This window comes from Sinohyriopsis cumingii, chromosome 15 (assembly GCF_028554795.1).
Source record: "Sinohyriopsis cumingii isolate HCF-2022 chromosome 15, ASM2855479v2, whole genome shotgun sequence".
NCBI classification, from domain to species: domain Eukaryota; kingdom Metazoa; phylum Mollusca; class Bivalvia; order Unionida; family Unionidae; genus Sinohyriopsis; species Sinohyriopsis cumingii.
In genome coordinates, this window is record NC_142975.1 from 113,828,585 (window position 1) to 113,851,087 (window position 22,503).

Consider the following 22,503-nt stretch of genomic DNA (forward strand, 5'->3'; position numbering starts at 1 on the left):
TCGTTCAAGTTCTGCTTAATCAACATAACACAAATTGTGTCCGTAAATGGAACACATTCCAGCCCAGTTGATCTATGTTGCAAGGCTTTGTTCTCGACCCTGTTCTTTTAATTTGTACATTCAGCCACTTTCAAGTGTCATAGATCAACATCCGGTCTCTCACCAGTTGTACGCTGATGATATTCAAATATACAAATTTACCTGCCTAGCTGAAGTTAATGCTACCATCCAAGGCTCAGAGAGTTGCGTTTGCGATGTGAGGTCATGGATGACATGTAACAAGCTGCAGATGAATGATGATAAAACTGAAGCCATCCTGATCACCACGAAAAGACTTTCTCATTTACATTATTTACCTAAAACAATAAGTATCAGCAATACCAACGTTAAATTCACACAGTACGAAACCTAGGTCTCATTCTCGACATTATCCTCTCATTACACGAACATGTACTGAACGTACGTTAGGCTGCATGTCTGGAGCTGAGACGCATCCGCTCTATTTGCAATTTTCTTTAGGTCAGTGCCACTAGAATGCTTCTGTGTTCCTTAGTACTTTCAAGACTGGAATATTGTAATTCACTTATGTCTGGTTCATCTCAGTATCTACTACAGAAAGTTCAAAAAGTTCACAACAAAGCTCATCCATAGAGTACGAAGAACTGAGCACACTAACCCCTTGCTCTGTAACCTTCACTGGCTACACGGAGAATTCAAATCAAACACAAAATCTGTTCACTATGCTATATTTCGGCGACTGGCTCCAGTCCAATATATTATCTGACTTCATACATGTGTATACACCATCTAGAAACTTGCGCTCCTCCTTCGAAACTCGTATTCTCATTCTTCCCACTGTGATAACGAACTCGTGCGGGCAAGGTTCTTTTGTGTACCAGAGTCCAGCTACGTGAAACGAATCGTCCAATATCTTAGACACAAGGATATTGTAATCTCAGACAAAAGTGCTCACCTATTTCGACAAAAAAAAAAACAACAAAAAAAACAACAACAACTTAAAACGTGAATAATGTTTACTTCTAATGTTTACTTCCTTAATTATGGTCAGCATATTCTTGTTTTGTAATTTCATGGTGATTGTTTTTGTAATCTTGTCGTTGTATTATGTTTTTATGTGTTATCTAATATTGTAAAGTGTTTAAAGCTTCTCAAAACTCGGTGCTTTATTAAGTCCACTATATGTGTATATATATATATATATATATATATATATATATATATATATATATATATATATATATATATATATATATATATATATATATATATATATATATGTCTGTGTGTGCGTCTTCTGCATATACATTTCAGTATCATATCATATATGAATCGTTATAGATAATTTGGAAAGTCGAGCTGACGTTTGAAGTCATACATACATACATGCATAGTCATACATACATACATGCATGCATACATACATACATACATACATACATACATACATACATACATACATACATACATACATACATACATAGGTAAATAGATGTTTGCAAGTGAAATACCGCAGAACTTACCGTAAATTCAGTTGAATTCATTCGAAGCATTCTGAGGAAACAATCGCAACCGGCTGAATGACACACAAGGGCAATTTTATTCCAAACAGGCTTGGCTGACATTTTGTTGGTCATGAATGTTTTCAGCTGGAAATTAGAAAATTTGACAAAAAGTCGTTGGACTCGTGACTAGAAGGATGGGCGGTTCGATTGTTACCGTGGACAATTGCCAAAAACTCTGCCAAATTTTCTGAATCAATTAGAGATTTTATCTTCAGAGGACTAAAACTTGAATGACTTCGATCTAGAAGTATATCAAATTATATGTCGTTTACTTGTGGATATAGGAGTACTTTCTATACAACTTATACGTCGTTTACTTGTGGACATAGGGGTATTTGCTATACAACTTAGGGGCCGTCCATTAGTACGTACGCATGGAAGGGCGTAACCCAAATGCATACGCTAGCGTATTGAGGGGGAGGGTGGGTCTACTGATAATGCGCGTACGCATAAAAAACGGGGGGTGGGGGTGAAACCTCGATAATAATTTGTCTAATACGTAACCTGTTCGAATGCGTTCAGTCGGCGTTTGACTTCTAGCGGACACTAGACAAACTGTTTAAAGTTACGCAGCTTATTTCTTTGATGCAGCCAGACAGTCAACGTTGGTGGACTATCTGTTTTATTAAACACGTTAATATTATTAATCCTTTAGGGCTGCTGCTCTGATTAAATATAGGCCGTTCTATAGAATTGGGGGGGGGGATGCGTCAAGCGTACGTACGCAGATGGGGTATGTGTAAAAATTTACGCATGTGTACGGGGAGGGGGAGGAGTCAAACTTTGTCAGATTTTTGCGTACGTACTAAATGGATGGCCCCTTATAGGACGTTTACTTGTGGATATAGTATTACTTGCTATAGAACTTATACGTCGTTTACTTGTGGATATAGTATTACTTGCTATAGAACTTATACGTCGTTTACTTGTGGACATAGGAGTACTTGCTATACAACTTATACGTCGTTTACTTGTGGATATAGTATTACTTGCTATAGAACTTATACGTCGTTTACTTGTGGATATAGGAGTACTTGCTATAGAACTTATACGTCGTTTACTTGTTGATATAGGACTACTTGCTATACAACTTATACGTCGTTGGCTTGTGGATATAGGAGTACATAATATAGAACTTATACGTCGTTTACTTGTGGATATAGGTGTACTTGCTATACAACTTATACGTCGTTTACTTGTGGATATAGGAATACTTGCTACAGAACTTATACGTCGTTTACATATGGATTTAGGAGTACTTGCTATAGAACTTATACGTCGTTTACTTGTGGACATAGGAGTACTTGCTATAGAACTTATACGTCGTTTACTTGTGGATATAGGAGTACTTGCTATACAACTTATACGTCGTTTACTTGTGGATATAGGAATACTTGCTACAGAACTTATACGTGGTTTGCATATGGATTTAGGAGTACATGGTATACAATTTATTCGTCGTTTACTTGTGGACATAGGAGTACTTGCTATGCAACTTATACGTAGTTTACTTGTTGATATAGGAGTACTTGCTGTACAACATGATATACTGTAATGCACATCAAAAATATTACCGACTGTATTTCATGTAAGCAGAATTCCTAACTCACATATGTGTAAGTTCATTTTTAAGTATATAAAATAATATGCTTTTATACTGATTTTGGATACGAGTAGAACAACAGTCTGTTTCCACTGACAGATATGAAGTGATTTATTTATTTTCTATACATGAACATGCAAAATCGCATTCAGGCCAATCGTTTGAAGTCTTAAAAACCGTAAAACACTACATACATTCGAAATCAAATTAAGAACAGAGCAAGATGAATTTAGGCTTCGTGACTGACATATAACTATGGTATTCGATTCCAAAACATTGAAATGAAGGGTCTCTGGTTTAATTTGCTCATGTCCGCAAGAAAATTTTAAGTTTCTCGCTTCCAACAAAATGGAAACTGGCTGCTATATAGCGCGCGGGCAACAAAATGGATGCACAATCACAAAAAAATTGTTTTCAAACTCAGCAAAACAGCTTTGGGCTCTTTAGAAAAATGGTTCGCCATGCTGCAGTTAGTTTTAAAATGCTTCGAAAGCTTGATTGAACTCTGGCACATGTTAAAATATCTACGACTGTGTTGTCTTTATACAATGCCAGATATGAAAGTTTACTTGTTTAGAAACATAGCGTTGGCTATAATAAGGAAATGTATTGAAACATTATTCCAGACATGTTTGACTGTAATATAATATTCATCAATGAATGGATCTCCATAATGCGACTTGTATCTTGTCTTCTGTTTTGTTCATTAGTTGCACTATAGGAGGCAGTTAAGTTTTGTTTTCTTCTTTTCTTTTATTCTACAGAAACGTTCACTTTGCTGTCACACGTTCTCCACCTGGAATACAGTGTAGAGTCTATTATTTGTGCTGTTTTATTTTGTATATTCTATCCATTTCAACTATTGATGTGTAAAGAAACTAATATCCATTTATTTAAAACAAGCTATGTGAACGTTCATGACTAAGTAAGTTTCTATCATATGGTATGAGCAATAGGTAAATGTAACTATATGAGAAAAAAAGAAAGTAAGAAATTTTAATATACGAAATAAAGTTCTTACAAAGTCGATTTCCTTGAAAAACAGTTCTACGTCTTGCTTAAAAATATGTTTCATGAAATGTTTTTCGTCTTCTAAAACAGGAAACTTGTAGTCCACCCCGAACACGACGAATCCGTGCGCGGCTACCATCCGTAGCACGTCTGTATACCATTCCACCAACATGTAACCATTCAGACCGCCGATAAAGTAGACTACTGGATATTCCCCGGCCGGAAGTGGGTAGTGTGCTGTAACAACATGTGCTCACTATCATTTCTTTCCTAGATCGTTCACTAGCTATAGAACTAGCAGAACCTGTTGCTTTATGAACTTTACATGAAGTATGGTACTACTTCTTTATACTTAGGTACGGGATAACAGATGACATCTGAGAACACGATCTCTCTAATACAAATAACAATAAGCTCGATTTCTCTAATACAAATAACAATAAGCTCAAACCTGTGCTATTACAAATTCCTGATTTTACGGTATTTTTCTGTATCACTTAATACACATTTGCGTTTGATTTTAACAGGAGTATGATTAAAATCATATTTTGTTCCTTCGAATTTGTCTTTCATACCTAAATGTGAATTGGTCGCAATATACTGACTCACCATCTCTGACCATTTGTCTCGTGATCATATATTAAGGTCATCATAGACGGCACAATACAATGGAAAGAACGTATTATATTTCATGGAAAAAAATCTCAGACATAACAAGAGGACGGCGTGTGCCTGATATCGCTTACATGACTAGCATAACTTAACAGGTGACCATGTCATTACGTAGGTTTATGTAACATAGTAAGAACACAACTCAGGTCATGTAAGCTCTCTCCCAACCTTTATAACATGTTCTCTTTTCCTGCTTGCTATACTATCGTCTACTAAAATTTATTTCCAAAGATAAATGCATAACTCGTACTCACAGACCGCACTCACAATTGAACTTATCCAACATTTTGATGATATAAACATTGTCGCTACAATTGCAATAAGCACAGTCATTCAGATGCAAAATAGCAAGTTACATCAAATCTATTTTTTAAACCCATCTAAAAACAAATTTATTTACAGAACTGGAGAAACATCCGATCGAAATGCTGTCATCAGGCCTGTAACAAGCCCTGTCAATCTGATACAAGATTACCTATAAACATGCGTAGATCTTACTCGTAATCATCTTGATAATATAGAATTATTTAGCATGTTTGATCAAAACTTGATTAGAAAGAGAGTCGCAAGAGTGTTGACGATCTTAGCCGATCAGGTAGGTTCTGAATTGGCACAACTACTCGGCCATTCAGATGCAAAATAGTGTCATTAATATGCATTTGTCTCGCTCCTAGCCCCTCCAACATCTTGATGATATTAGACTATTTAACAATTTGATCAACATTAGATCAGATTTACAGTCAGTTTAGTGATAAGAAACTAAGCCAATCAGAAACACAATGGCCTCGCTAGGTGGCGCTTTAAAGATATTATTTAGTGCTGAGAGAGTGCCAGGTGTAAGGTGAAATTGTTTGCAATCGCTATATACACACATCGCTATATACACACCGGAGAGAATGTTAGCATTCCTCTATTTTGTTTCATGTATTACAGCTGAAATGTCTTAGGATATTGTGATTGTGGAAACTAAATACGATCGAAGCACACAGCTAGCCACAATGACCACTGCTATTTGCTCCAAAAATCAGCATAAACTACTCCAATGTGTACTATCTTTAGCAGTTATTAAAATAGCGAAAATAAAGTTTGCTAGAATAGACATTACCAGTTTTTGAACGTGCAATGAATCAATTACACAATATGTTAAAAGCTATTTTTACGCGTGAAATCCAGGAAGTGAAAATGACCAAGCGGAGCTTTTTGTTTCTTAATAAGTGCACACCTGAAGGCCAAGCTGTATACTCTATAACCCAAATTACACCCATAAATCATACACTAAAATAAACGAAACTGGAAAATAGAAAATTGTACAGTGCCAGCCTACAGTCATATGAATGGTTCCCACTCGTAATCACATTCATTTGAGATCTTCGTGATAGAAGCAAATTTAGCCAGCTTGGTTCAAAGCAGGTAAGGAATAAAGTCGCTAATGTTTTTGACAAGCTCATCCAATCAGCTATACGATCCCTTCATTAATGTGAATGGATGCTGTTAACAGTTACATTCACCTTACATCTTGATTATGAAACATATTCCACAAGTTCGATCAAAACGAAAAGAGAAAAAAGCAGTCTTTTGTTATGATAAGTCCAACTATTCTGATTCAAGATCACATCTTAATATGCATAAATCTAGCTAACTATATATTTATTCGAGATGCTGCTTATATGAGCCTCAATTCCAAGTTTGATCAAACTCACGGCAGAATATGGCTTTCAGAGTGGTACTAAGCTCGACCTGTCAGGTGCAATAACACATCTTTATCATGCATGGATACTGCACATTTTTTTATATTCTTATGAGATCTTGATAATATTAACATATATTGAAAAAGGTTGGCTCCAGAGTGGTAACAAGCTCAGCCAATCAGATGCAAGATTAGCATTCATTAGCATGCGTGAATCTCGCTCATCATAGAACTCTTCAACTTCTTGATGATGTCAGCAATATGTTCCAAGTTTGATGAAAAATAGATCACAAATATGGCCTAGCTAGCAATCTCAGGCAATCAGATAAAAGATTTCGTTATTAATATGCATTGACCTCGCTCTTTATGACAATCTACCAAACTTAAAATTACAGAATCATTCACAAATCAGATATCAGATCAGAAGTATAGCTTTCAATGACGGGAAAAGTTCTGTCATCCAGATGCAAGATTAATTTACAAGGATCTTGCTCATTACCAAAGTCTTCATTGTTCATGGTGACATACGCATTTATTCCAAGTTTCATAAATTCCGATCAGAACTATGGCACTGAGATTGCTCAGACACTCAAATGCAAGATAACCTCATTATATATGGATTTTACACGCATTCAGACTCTTCCCTCGGAAATATTGGTGATAGAAACTTATATTCCAAGTTTGATCAAAATTGGAAATGTGGCCTCAAGCATCGTAACACGAAATTGTTGATAGGCGCAAGACGCACGAATGTGCCATACAATCAGTTGGACTAACGGTCAGGTGAGACAGTAATACTGATTTGTTAAAGTAAAACAAATACAAGCAAACAAAAAAAAGCATTAAAACAGTTATATAATAAAAGAGAACTGTTCCTAACAAAATACGGTATTTTGTATATGTGAAGATTTTTTTTAAAATCAGGTTCAATATCGTACACTTCATTTAGATGTTCAGAGCTTATGAGACAGCCACATTTGTACGAATTTGATTCAATATCAAACAGGATAGCAGTTAAGTTAGTTACCAGCAACGATACAGAGTCTTCAGTCTTGTCGCTGACCAGTCAGGTGTACAGAAAAGCCTATCTCTATATCAGTCTCTCTTGTTACCTGTACATGTATTGAAAGGCAAATAATACTCACCTACCGTATGGAGAGGACTTCTGTCTGTAATCTTGGTGATGGTCAGATCTCCAACAGGGAGTTTGCCATAGTCATACGGATTACCATGGTCCACATAGATACTAACCACTGAAAAACGATGACCAAACGGTAGAGTTCCTTTTATTGATTTAATTTACAAGCCGATTATTTTTAAATAAAGAAGTTTGATCTGATATTTTCATAACGACTCCTTGAATACTGAAAATCTTAACTTGTTTAAAGGGGAGATGAAGACAACGAAATTGCAACTTAAATTCAAACCAAAGAAAGTAATTATATGTAGTCAAGCACAAAATAGAATGTACTTGCAATGTAGTACACTAAAGTCTTTATGACTGTTATATATATATATATATATATATATATATATATATATATATATATATATATATATATATATATATATATATATATATATATATATATATATATCTTTTATAACTCCTTGTGTATGCGTTTGTTTAAGCTTTGTGGTTTTTATTCATGGCTATAAATGTTAGCATTTTCCCATTATCTTTAGTTATATTTTGCCTACTTGACTGGGGTCTGTTGTAGAAATATTAAGAGGGTAAAATTACATAGGATCTATAAATAGATGCTTTCGTGTGCGTTGCCAGTTACTAATAATAGTCTTAATAATAAGACTTGTTGACGACTTTGGGTTAATTTCTCATTGGCTGGTGAGGTTTGGTCATTTCTAGAAGAATATAGTAATTTCCCATTGGTTGGGTTAGGTCAAATAAATAGGCATTTCGAAATAAATTGAGTTGTATGACCTGTCACCGTTTGGTATGTTGTGAAACCTAGTCGTAATAGAAGGTGTATATAAGGAGAGAACTGAGCAATCAGTTTCATTCCAACTTTGGAGTCATTCTTATTTCAGGTGTTCATGTTGTAAGTATGCACACGTATTTTATGTTGCACTTAGATATTATTCGAGTGGAGAAACATTTGTTTGGACTGTTTAGTGGAAATAGAAAGTTCTTATTTTTGGACTATAATATTATTCTGGAACTATTGTGACTCATTCAAAGGAGTTTTGGACGACGCCATTTCGAGAACGTCACGATTATTGGTGGAACAGTGCATTTCCGGGGTAGAAATGTATATGGAACGTTTCATTCGTTTGGACTTTCAAAGAACTTTATCAGAATTATTTGGGATTCACTTCATAATACTGAAAGTTCTTCTCACATTTTTATTTATAATTATAATAATTAAATTAATTGTTAAATTTTACAAAACCTGCTCATTTTGCTTCTTTCTGTTACTTATTTTATGACCATAGAGTCGTAACAGTAACTATATCAAATAGTCTTTCTTAGGCATCTTTTAACTACTTATAATTACTATTGAAAGTGATAAATTTCGTTCCACTTCACTTGAGTGTATGCCGATTGTACCTGAATAATATCAATCTTATAAAAACCTAGCTAGACTTCAAACATAATACAATGTCAGTTTGTCTGTCATCTAGTCTGTGTGATGGAAGCAGAAGCTTGTAAATACAGGGAACGCGAGTGACAAAGCAATGACTTATGATTAGCAGTGTCTTGGTCCCGCGTTAATAAAAAAAAATATTTTAGAACTGCCTAATTCAATTTTTATGAACTCACTTCTCAAAGGAGATTAGCCCATATCCTACTGTATGCATGTGGATCAGACACAAGCTTGATACAGAAATGGATCAAAATCATTACAGTACTGAGTAAAAACATAAGGTCAGAAACCGTTCTAATACTGAACCTGGTCCTTGCGATACATATATTATAAGAGGCAAGATTAATATCTTCAGAAACTGTTGTCTCATTCCTTGTCATTTTCGCGGTATTTGCGTGCACAATGACACTTTTCAGTGATCTAGGTGACATTTTACAATGATCTAGGTGACACTTTTAAATGATCTAGGTGTCATTTTTACGTATGGAAATGTTTCTTTGATTAATCCGTATACATATAAGAAGTTAAGGGCGAGATAATGTTGACCTTGACGCTCGCTACGGGTCTACGGTATGTACTGGGCTGTGCAGCGTTATGTTACCGCACATTTGCACCAACTGCAGCACAATGTTCACCGTTTAAATCATCCTCATTTCTAAAGAGCCCCTAAAACGTGATTGACAACGGTTAAATCGCTTCTTCTCCAAAACCAGTCAGAAGGTAACTATGTCACGACTCCTATTAAATGTATACCAATCAGTTCTCATCTCGACATCGTGTGCATGGAAAATGAATTTCAGGATCTTTAACTTGATGTCAATATGACTACATTCGATATAACAAATATGTTTCATAAGAAGACTTTTTGAATGTCAACTATTTCACAGTGCCTCAAATTTTGAGTTTTCTAATGTTTATGCATCACTTGAAGGACATTTAAAACTATAACAGCCATTCACTGCAAAGTCTACGAATGCGAAAGCAGTGTTTCATGTGGATATTGAAAATTAATGTCAAGCTGGACAAGCTCTCTTGCATATTTCATAGTTCTAGAGTTGCCATGGCAACATCACGTGCTTTTTACCTATCTGAAGCATAAGCAAATAAAAGTAAATAATAAACCATTATATTAATGGGCCAGTATTTCTTAGCACCAAGTTGGAGTAGCTGCAAGACAGTATTGATTTTCAGTAATAGGAAACTAATATTGTTGGCCATGAAGGGGCATTCCTCAAGCCATAACGACAATATAAACATAAGGTAATGCAGTAGTATGGTCGCCATGTCTTGAAAAACACAGTAAAATACTTCAAAGTTCAACATAAAAGTACGAAGCTTTTGAACCATACCTTTACCTAACCATCTGAGTTTTAAGCAATATAAATTTAAAATCTTTTAAAAGATTAAAGATAAATTTAAAAATAAATTATAGAACATTCATCTGTCAAGTTTTGAGATGTCACGTCAAACAAAACCCCACTCAGAATTAGCATGTCCTGCATCACCACCATCGTATTTCCATAATAAGACATCACCCGTGAAAAACAAGTAACAAAACACATATAAAACAAAGTTAAAATATTATCATAATTAGATTAACAAGTGGACGAGCACTAATAATACCTGCCGAGCACGAGCTTAGTAACGGATTGCAATATTTATTTGAAAGAATTGAAGTGTTAAAAGTGACGTCAATAAGGTCATGTATTTCAGATTTGAAACCTTCATCCCATACTTGTCTTTCAATTCATTCGAACACTAAAACACATTGTAAACAAATTTAAAGAGATACACAAATACTACAATAAGAATATATTCTTTTTATAAATTAATGAATATAAAGCACAGTTTTACATGAAATTGCGTCAAAATCCGTTAGACTAGACTATATGGAAGGAAAGAACTGGATAAAATATAAACGTGTGCCAAAGTTTGTAAACATTAAATGTAAGTTTGTTATTGTTTTATCATAGCTCTGATACAAATCAGTATTTATATGCCCTGTTCCTCCATTACTCCCTGTTAGATCTCTTCCAAAATTTGTTTAAACAGAGGACAATAGTTTGCAATCATATATATATATATATATATATATATATATATATATATATATATATATATATATATATATAATTGACTGATTTTCAAATCTACGTTCTAGATCTGTTAAATGTTCAACTATTTGGGGTTTTATAAGTCCAACAGGTTCCAAATGTCCTTGAACTAGAGAATCTGGGTCTGTTTCGTTGTTCGTCTAGTTTGTTATATACTTTATTTCTTAGACAACATTTTCAGTAGCTAATCTTGTAGACGATATGATTTTAGCTTTCAAAGCCTTTATCTATCCCCTTATTTCTTAAATATTTTATACGATCTTTTCGCTGCTCTGGAAATCTCGGATTTGAAGTTTTCCGTAGTAATCTATTAAACCACATATAATACCTGCTCGTCTAACGGTTAATCTGTGCTGATTATCTGCATTTCCATTTCTTCTGAAACATGTATGTATTGCCTTGGTACAACCGTGCGTTCTAATGGATATTCTGGTTGTGTTTCTATCGTAAAGTAAACATCATCTTCATAACTAGAAAATATAGCTTCCCTTGTACCATTTCATGTTATCCATATATTTCATTCTTTCTTCAAGGCTAATGACCCAAGTAACTTCCAGTTTTCTCGGAGATACAGAGTTTCGTGATAACACTTTATTACGACTACCCTTTCTAACAGTTCTATTTATCTCTACGACACAATAGCTTCAGTTGGATTCCAGTTATTAAAAGAATTATTGAAATGTTTCCATTTCACAAGTACAAATGTCTTATCTTAAATATCCAAAGTATATGTTTTTTCAGCTTCATTCAAATCAACTTAGAATGACAGCTCTTCATTATATAATATCCCATTTATATTCTCTCTCTTTAAATCTTCAGATTTTGTATATCTAGATCGCCTAATATAACATTTCTGACTTTACAAATCTCTTCCATGAACTGTGGAGCTGGAGGTGTTGGTGGGGTTGATTGGCGGATTGTACATTCTTACTAGGTGTCCACTTGGTTTGGTTATCGTTATCTAGAGTGTGATCGCCCTCGGTGTCGTTGACCGGATCGAGTAAATATTAATATAAAGTGCGAAACTTATAGATGGAATAAATAGAGATCTGAGCAGATATATAGCACAGAATAACACGAGCCCCCGTACATGAAATACAACAATTTAATCAATTACATAAACAACTGTGATAATACGTTATATTAGGAAGATACACTTCTCTTTTTAAATAAATCATTCACCGAATTTCAAACAAAAATAAACTGATATAAATAGCCGATCTGTTTTAAATGATAGAATTGGTTCATCATATAATCGAGTGAACAATCGAAGTCATTGCCTTGTACAACTTCATAACCTGCTTAGTTCCGGTTTACTCCAACTTCACTGTGGCTATTCTTCTTGGTCCTTTCGCTTTTTTCTTCTCCAAACTCTCTATTGCCTCGTCTTTTTCGGCCCTCAAACTTTGTGTGGGTAGGTGGATACATAAGTACGTAGATACGTAGATAAATGGATTAGTAGATACGTGGATACGTCAGTGGAGCTATTTCCCCTTTCAAAATAAACAGAGAAGCAACCTAAATCTTCTGTCAGATATCCTACTGGGAATAGATCATTACTCCCCCTCGTTATGTCAGATATAGTCCTATCGGAATTGAAACAGATACCAAAGGATATTTGGTCAAGCCAAAAACAAACCTAGTTTCATAAGATTAATGTACTTCCTAACGGCTATTTTATCGCTGACACATAAACATCACACGATACATTATGTTCCGTTCTCGTCTCAATTACACAAATGTATGAATGAAATTCATTATATTGCTTAACCACGTTATTTTCAGCGAATGCACACATTCAAGTCTTTAGCATACATGAAATCTCACTTCATGGCTTAACAACGTTAATTTCAGTCAACACGCACTCAAGTCTTTATCATACGTGAAATCATTTAAGATCGGAGAATTCACACGGATTCTCGTAACTCATATCAACTAAAGTAATGCATGAAATTCTTAGAATACCTGATTCCTATAACAATCAAGACGACAAATTCAAACAATTCGTCAAACTTATATAACGAAGATCATTGTACTAATTCAGATAGATGAATTCAAACACAGTTATTCTCATATCAAGAAAATTGATCTACGGATTTAAACAAATAAATTCATGCAAACATAAACAAATTAATTCAAGCAAATCATTATATTGGTATCAAAGTATTACATGAGATTGATGTAAATACCTTGTACTTTCAAGCTTTGCTCTCTTCCACCACCAGAATTGTGTCCGTCGACTTTCCAGACATCCGGTCCATAGAATATATGTTTTACGAGAGAATTTCTTTTAAATTCAATCTCTTTTCTCCTTTGTTTTTTCCTCTTGCAGGTAAACGTAGACTGATTTTGCGATGGGGCATAACAAAATCAGGAAATTTCGTGTGGGGAAACACGCTCCTTATTTAGAATAACTAATCAGGATTAAATATATCTATCTATTTATGCGCCAAAATTGTAGTCAGTCTGACTTCTAGATTTCCAAATAACTGATTCTGGACAATCTCAACTCTGACATTTTTGATACAAAGATCGAAATTAACCTTTTCCTTCCAGTCTGTCTGACTGTTAAGAAAACGAAGGCTTAATTAAGAATCACTTCATCTCACGACACAGACGTTATAAATCATTGCAGTACAGCGATTTCACACGCATCTGTCCCCTTAAATCTAATTAATTGTTCTCTTGCCCAAATTCGTTATAGATTGACAGAAATTTGCGTCCTTACATGGACCGGCCATTGTGTAATTTTTGGGGGGTGCGCTGGAATATTTTCAAAAAATCCAGACAGTTCTTTTAAACATTTCTATTACATGTGCTATTTTTAAAAAAAATAAGCTTACGTAAGGAGCTTCCCAAGATCGCCTATCAAAGGGAAGGTTGCTTATTTGCAAAACCTATTTCTACCTTATCATCTCATTTAACTAATTTTACATATTGCCTCATCATGATGTATTATATAAACTGATAACAACTGCGTGCATTGCGTGTAATTTGGTGGCAATATAAGACACTTAACATAATACTTTCGGATGTAAATGAGCGACATTGTTCTTGTGAAAGTGTTTGGGCCTTTATAGAAATATCTGCTGATTCCTTCGCTTTTGTCGTCACAGTCGGTGTCATCGGTATTTTCAAGACTGTACAGCTTTACTTATCTATAGATTTTAATTCCGTAGCTGTTATTATGACCAGTTTGGTTTTATTTTAGCTGTGCGTATGTGTGTGTGCGGGTATATAAGACTGTCGGTCTGGCCGTCTGTATGTCTATGTGGGACGGAAGCAGGTGTGACCATCAAGGCCATACAAGGACGGAACTGCTGATTTGTTAACTTGTGCGCATGGTGGATCTATGAAGGGTGTTCGTGGCCAATACAAGTTTGGGCTAACCAAAGAATTCGGAAGAAATGTGTGGTTTGACAATGCACACGTAAACCAGGTCAAAATGTTTCGTTTGCAAGTTTTCACAAGTATTTATGAGTCATACGTGGTTGTTAATCATACGGACTGTAAAAATGACCGAGTCACGAGTCATATGTTTGGTACAATTGTTATGTTGATTCCAATTGAACACATTTGTTTCAACTGATGATGTTTCAATTGAGTACAATTGAGATACTTTCATTACATGAGATTATTTGAATCTCACTTTCATTACATGAGCTTATTTTAATCTTATTTCAGTACATTATTATTTTGATCTTACTTTCATTACATGAAATTGTATGAATCTTACCTTCATTTTTGACTATATGAATCAAATTTGTGTTTTCCCATTTGTGAATGTTTGTGTAAAGTAATTGAACGAGTCGTGTGTTTAGAGCATGGAAGAATCAGTTTATTTGTAGAGTAAATAAATATTTGTATTATTTATTTCGTTAACTTCGATTTTTCACCATATTGTGTTGTGTTGTCATTTAATCCAAGCATCCATTCAGGTCAATCCTGTTACAGATCCATAGGTATAGCTATACCTTTTCAGAATTCATCAACCGAAAAGTTGTCGTGAAATCGAACACAGTTGAGTGTGGACCAGTTTCCGTTCATTTCTGTTATATACTGAAAAATATTAGCCAGAAACTTGTGCAAGTTAAACAATGGCAAAAAAGCCGTAAACCTCCATTAAATTTGTCAGATTTTGATCTAAAGGAGGGTGGCAGGGCGGGGCGTGGCTCATGGCAACATAGGTTTTGAGACACCAAAAGAATATGGCGCCGTAGGTCTTGGGGCACCAAAACACATTTGGGCCATCATCGTCGCCGTGAACGCCAGTTACCCTTAGTACACCATTTGTGAAAACATGACCACACCTGTAACAGTGTCTGGGAAACTGATTTTTATGAAAATATCAAAAATGATAATATTCAGTGGGCAAGGAAACAATTACAATTATGTCAGGGCTACCTTCTCCCTGTGGTGATTTCAAATGTGAAAATGTTAAATCCTGAATAATTGCATGACTCTGTATGCAAACGTGCATGAACAATGACCGACTTTTGTCGATAGTAGTAACCTCTAAGGAGTGCTATTTAGAGTCAAGTTGATCAGATTGGTCTGTGGTCACTGAGAATTTCGCACATGTGATACTATATACGTACGAGTTTCTGGCAATCGTTGCCAAAGCAATTATCGATGGATATATTTAACCCAAAAATGTATTGCCCCTGATTTTCCTGCAGACATTGCACCATTCGGTTTTCAGTCAGCCTCTCCAACCAAACCTATAAAGTCTTCGATGCATCTACGCTGATATTATAAAATCTATGCGTGTCTTGAGAATGATGTCTAAGAAGCAGATACGTCAATCATTTAAAGTAAATTATTGTTACTTTCTTTTCTAAAACGTATTTTGTTTTTAAACTGCTTTGCACGATTCCACCAATCAGTCACTTCCACTTATTAGTCACTACGCCCCGGGGAATTCCCATCATTTTTCAAAACTGCCATTGTGAAGCCTCTGCTGAAGAAACCAACACTAGATCATAACGATTTAAAGAACTACCGCCCAGTTTCTAATCTCCCATTCATTTAAAAAAAAATCTTAGAAAAGGTTGTTCTTTCCCAGCTTCTATCTCATCTAAATTCAAACAGTCTTTTTAGCAATGTACAATCTGCATATCGCCCTTGCCACAGTACTGAAACTACTCTTCTAAAAGTCAATGACAGTCTCTCTGCGTTGGATAGCGGAAAGATTACAGTCCTCACCCTCCATGATTTGTCTGCAGCACTTGACACAGTATACCATGATATATTACTTCACCGTCTCCAGCATGTATTTGGCATTCATGATACAGCCTTACCGTGGTTCAAGTCCTACTTGGTCAACAGGACACAAATTGTATCTGCAAATGGAATACACTCCAGCCCAGTTGATGTATGTTGTGGTGTTACACAGGGGTCTGTTCTTGGACCTGTTCTTTTCATTCTGTACACTCAGTCGCTCTCGAGTATCATCGATCATCATTCAGTGTCTCACCAGTTGTACGCTGATGACACCCAAATATACAAATCTAGCCACCCAACTGAAGTTGATGCTACCCTCCAAGGTGTAGAGAGGTGCATTTCTGATGTGAAATCATGGATGACATGTAACAAGCTTCAGATGAATGATGATAAAACTGAGGCCATTATGATCACAACATAAAGACTTTCTCATTCACATCCTTTACCTCAAACACTAAATGTCAGCAAAGCCAGCATTAAATTCCCACAATCAGTACGAAACCTAGGTGTTACTCTGGACAGTACTCTCACATTGCACCAACATGTCATGAACATATGCAAGGCTGCATATCTTGAGCTGAGACGCATCAGCTCAGTTCGCAAATATCTTTTAGTTGATGCCACTAACACACTTGTCTGTTCATTAGTCCTTTCAAGACTGGACTATTGTAACTCAATTCTGTCTGGTACATCTCAATATCTACTCCAGAATCTTGAAAAAGTTCAAAACACAGCTGCTCAGATCATATTTAGAGTACCACGATCAGAGCACACCTCCCCGCTGCTCTGTACCCTACACTGGCTATCCATTCGATCCAGAATCAAACACAAAATTTGTTCTCTGTGTTATGTTTCACTGTCGGACTCTAGTCCAACATACCTATCCGACCTCACCCATGTGTACACACCAGCAAGATACTTACGCTCCTCTTCTGACAATCGTATACTCATTATTCCCACTATGAAAACAAAGTCATATTGACAGCGTTCTTTTGTATTCCAGGGCCCAGCAACGTGGAATGAATTGCCCACTGAACTTAGACACAAAGACACAGTGATCACATTCAAGAGGGCTCTCAAAACCCACTTATTTCGACTGCAAGAACAAACTTAAAGACCTAATAATGTTTCCTACCTGAAATATTCTCAGCATGTTTTTTATTTTTAAAGTTTTTCTAATTTCATGGTGTTTGTTTTTGAAATAATATTATTATATGTTTTTTATCTTATAGGTGTTGTCTAATGTTGTAAAGCGCTTAGAGCTTCTAAAGATTAGGCGCTATACAAAGTCCTCATTATTATTATTAATATTATTATTATTATTATTATTATTATTAACTACGCATACACAGGAAGCGGAAATGAGACACATATCATCAGAAAAATATATTCTTTTTTGTATACACTGATCTCTTCGTCAACGGTCCCGGGTACACTATTCTTCTAATATTGTCAACCTTTCTCCGATTAAAACCGAGAGAGACAATCCAGTATTGTCGGGCACACTGTTCTCATTATATCCTGCTTGCCGGATCCACCATAATTATATTATAGTCAATCTTTCCTGTAGTACGGTAAAAGAGACACTCCAATAACTACATGCACTCATTGATTTTAAAGGTCACTGGCCACATATATTGTACAAGCGTGGATATTACTATAGTCATTAAAAAACGCATTTGTTAGGTATGCACACCACAAAAAAAATGTTAAATAGACTTAAAATTCCCCTTTTTTAACTGATAATATTTCGGCAATCTCTGTAAACAATTGGTAGTTTCCGCGTGCCATAAACGAATATGTCGTACATTTATCCCTTTTATTCAACCTAGCCATTCAAGTGTTTAATTTCCCAAAGTAAATGTCGGATAAATCTTAGGATTGTACTTTTCTACAGCAAATATGGTGCACTGGTTGCATATGGATGTAACCAAAAAAGTGATGAGGGGATATAAAGGGTTCTTTCCTTTTCCGAAAGACACTGTTTGCCATAAAAAAGTAGATTGAAGCTGTGGGATCGATGAGGGATGAGAAAGTCTTAAATCCTCCAAAGTCATGTAGAAAGCTCTGTGGTGCATATGAGAAGAGGGGTAAAAAAGAGCGTAAGAAAAATATATAAAAATAAAGGATTACAGTAAGTAATGTTAATGCAGATGTAAACAATTCATGTTTAAAATAATCATAATAATTTTTGAACTTCCACAGTGAAGACTTTGTTCAAACTCTTTATTTAGCATTATTATAACCAATATGAACTCAAAAGAATTTAACAAATTAATTATGAGGTATTACTCTGGGACGTGTACAAGTCTGTAGAATCAGTCCCACCCACATGCTTACATACATGCATACATGCATACATACATACATACATACATACATACATAAATACATACATATATACATATATACATATATGTACCGTGTATATCGGAACACAATAAAATAATTATTTTTTTCCTGTCTCAGAACTTATGGTATATGTCCCAAGACTTAAGAAACGAAATAATTTTGTGTTGAATTTATGCCCTCGACCCCACTCCTACTGCCCTACTGCACGGTACAATAAAATAGATAAACATGACTTATTTGAAAATAAATGAAAGAAGCTAGCCTTGCATTGTTATCATTTAGTCCTTCTTTTTTTCATCATGTGAAATTTATTAAAGAAAAAATATATCCACGAACTCCGTATATGTAGCAGATGCCGGCTGGTGTATGCATCATTACCGTACTGTGTATCGCTTATGTCATCGCTTATGTCAGATAACACAATTGCAAATTGGACTTGATTATCACCCGATTACTTGAAGGCCCCTGTTGATCACGCATGATACAGTATTATGTGCAAAAATGACCAAGATTATATTGCATCAATATTCATTATTTGAAATAAATTCACTGTGAGTGCAAATGATAATCTTTTCGTTAGCATGGGTTGCAAAAGTATTATGAAAGCAAGTTATTGCTGTGTATACTATTTACCCTATAAACGTCAATGGACGTTTTATCAATTATGATTACATATGGCAGACAAATAGGAGCGCGGGTGATGAATAAATACAACTGGCATCGAGCAATAAACTCGCTGTTTAAACATTCCGACAGGATATCAAATTCAAAGGTTATTTTATAACAAAAGAAGCCAATCCCGGAAACTGACTTTGGATTCTTTTAAGTGTGCCGCTTTTTTTAAATGAAGTCGACCGACATAAGGAAGCCAACTTTGGTTTGTTTGGATTCTTTTAAGTGTGTCGATTTCTTTTCTTTTACAAAAGTCGGCCGACATAGGGAAGCCAGATTTGATTCATTTTTACCTGTTTTAACGGGAATTTTGAAAATGAATTGAAGCAATTGAATAGTTCTGAAAGCGACACAATCTAGTGCGTCGTGCACACATATCGATATAATGCTGAACAGTAAATTAGTTTTCAATAGTTTTATCTAAATGTTCCCTATCCAAAGTTTATAGTGTTTTATTTTTCGACATCAAGAAGCATGTACTTCGTCTTGTGGGGTTAAATATATGTCATTTCCGGTTTGAGTAATTAAATTGTGATTTCTTCTTTACACCTGATAAATCTTTTGTGATAACAATTTCGATCCGAATTATTATTTAGCAAGCGAAAATGTAGTCTCGCCTCGGAAGATTGCTGAGCAATATAGGGTTACTTGAAGGAAGCCACTCGTAATTTGGCGGTAAAACTTAGAGAGGAAATTCTAAGGAAGGACAAAGCCTCGTAAAGGTCAATAAGTTATTTGCTCAATTTTTGGAGAATATTGCTGCATTGTAAGTGTAATTATGTATATTATGTAAATTTAATTACTAGGATTGTTTAGTACTTATAATTACCTTTGTAGTGTTCATTTACAGGCATATTTGAGAATTATGTAGAGAATTATGCAGATTGTTAGCTTGTGGTCAGAATTCACTTTGTCATTTGCTAAAAGATTATTTTGTAGTAAACTAGTGCATTTATTCATGTGATATGTTAGAATTTACACATGCTTGAATTGTGAATTTGGAAAATGGTTGAAGTGTGTAAGATTATTTAATATGGATGCATGGATATTTGAATATTTGTGTACTTTGTATGAGTTGTAATGTAAAGAAATGCGTCTTATTGTTGTGATATTGTTTAGTATAATGGGATTAGGAATATGTACTGAAGTGACGCAATTTATTGATGTATGTATGAGAAGTAATTCATACTGTGCTTTTATTGCGACATTGTTTTACCATAAAAGAACGTATGAGCATTTCCATGTGAATTAGTGCGTGACCGAAGAAATTTAATAGCCGTTATCTGATGATAGGCTGGGTGTAGTGTGAGATGAGAGGGCTAAGGAAAATAATTGTACCGTCCTTGTGTTTTCACAGGAAGCTTTTGGGGGGACAGAACTTCCGATTCAGTTAAGTCCCGAGTCTCTAAGGGGGGAGACATTAGTGAGACTACCAGAACAGTCGGAGTAGACAAGTCTAGTCAGTAGAAAGAGTCGTGGGGGAGGAGGAAAAGGAGTCGAGGAGGAGGAAGTAGATAAGGGGAAGGAGTATATCGAAGTCGAGTAGGAGAAGGAATTTGGAGAAAGTCGGGAGGAAGAGAAAGAGGAGAATGAATTTGAAGAATAGAAGAGAAGTATACACAGATGAGTAGAATACAAAGACAGGTATAAAGATATCTCAAACTACAAATGAAATGATACATTAGGCTATCACGGAAGGAGAGTACTCGGGAAATTTGAAGCACTTTACTATTGAATTATTATTAAATTGTTATTCGTTGAATTTCACATTTTTTTGTATATTCAATCATTTATTCGTCGGCATTGCTGACTGGGGGCTCGAGGCTTTCGTGAATATTTTTTTCATACCTCTTCCAAATTATCATGCCATGGTTGTAGAACCTAGGATTCATCCTGTACAGGATATACTATCATAGACAAGGACTCATCCTGTACAGGATATACTATCATAGACAAGGACTCAACCTGTACAGGATATACTATCATAGACAAGGACTCATCCTGTACAGGATATACTATCATAGACAAGGACTCAACCTGTTCAGGATATACTATCATAGACAAGGACTCAACCTGTTCAGAATATACTATCATAGACAAGGACTCAACCTGTACAGGATATACTATCATAGACAAGGACTCATCCTGTACAGGATATACTATCATAGACAAGGACTCATCCTGTACAGGATATACTATCATAGACAAGGACTCATCCTGTACAGGATATACTATCATAGACAAGGACTCATCCTGTACAGGATATACTATCATAGACAAGGACTCAACCTGTACAGGATATACTATCATAGACAAGGACTCATCTTTCACTAATTTAACTTCTAACCAAAATCGAGCCTGGGTGGGACTTCTATAATAATTTAAATAGAATATTGGGAGCACCCCACCCCAACCATAACACACCTACCACCCTGACGGCACAACAACCCGACATGCCACAACTAACTATTGCTTCCAAAAGTTTGGGTCTCTTTCAAAACAAGTAACTAAGAAAAGAAGCAACAATATAATTATTTTATATTAAACAAATAGATTATGGCACTAACTTAAATGGAGACGTTTCTAGTGAATGGGCTTGTTTATAATTATTTTACGAAATCTACTTACCTTCATATCCGAGCATAAAAACGATTTTTATAAAGAATATTAGGTGCTTCATTTTTTCCAGATAAATTGTTAATAATCTACTTATATCTTTATTCCCTATGTACTTAAGTATCCGTGATCAACTTTTGTGGTATTCTGCTCTGGTTATATAGCCTTGCGATAATGTAATCTCTTCACCTAGTCTATTTATAACTTTATAAACTAAAAGTGCATGTCATATGTCCGATACACTTTACAGATGTTATCGTGTGATTTCAAAGTGTCAAGGACAGTTTTACAAAAATCTCGGACGATATGTCACATGATTTTATTTACACAAAGTTTTCAACGTCATACAACTGTTTCTAATTAT

The 22,503-nt window shown here is 35.2% G+C and overlaps 1 protein-coding gene across 1 annotated transcript in view; it reads right to left on the minus strand.

Annotated features, from left to right (window-relative positions):
• LOC149782518 (uncharacterized) overlaps positions 1 to 22,290 on the minus strand; it is a 41,564-nt gene extending 19,274 nt beyond the window's left edge. The window contains exons 1-4 of the mRNA XM_089933944.1: positions 22,152 to 22,290; positions 7,702 to 7,809; positions 4,208 to 4,434; positions 1,542 to 1,667 (exon numbers count right to left, since the gene is read on the minus strand). Of these exons, the coding sequence (XP_089790070.1) occupies positions 1,542 to 1,667; positions 4,208 to 4,434; positions 7,702 to 7,809; positions 22,152 to 22,203 (513 nt within the window). The 5' untranslated portion in view covers positions 22,204 to 22,290. The remainder of the gene's footprint in view (positions 1 to 1,541; positions 1,668 to 4,207; positions 4,435 to 7,701; positions 7,810 to 22,151) is intronic.
• Positions 22,291 to 22,503: the final 213 nt, after the last annotated feature.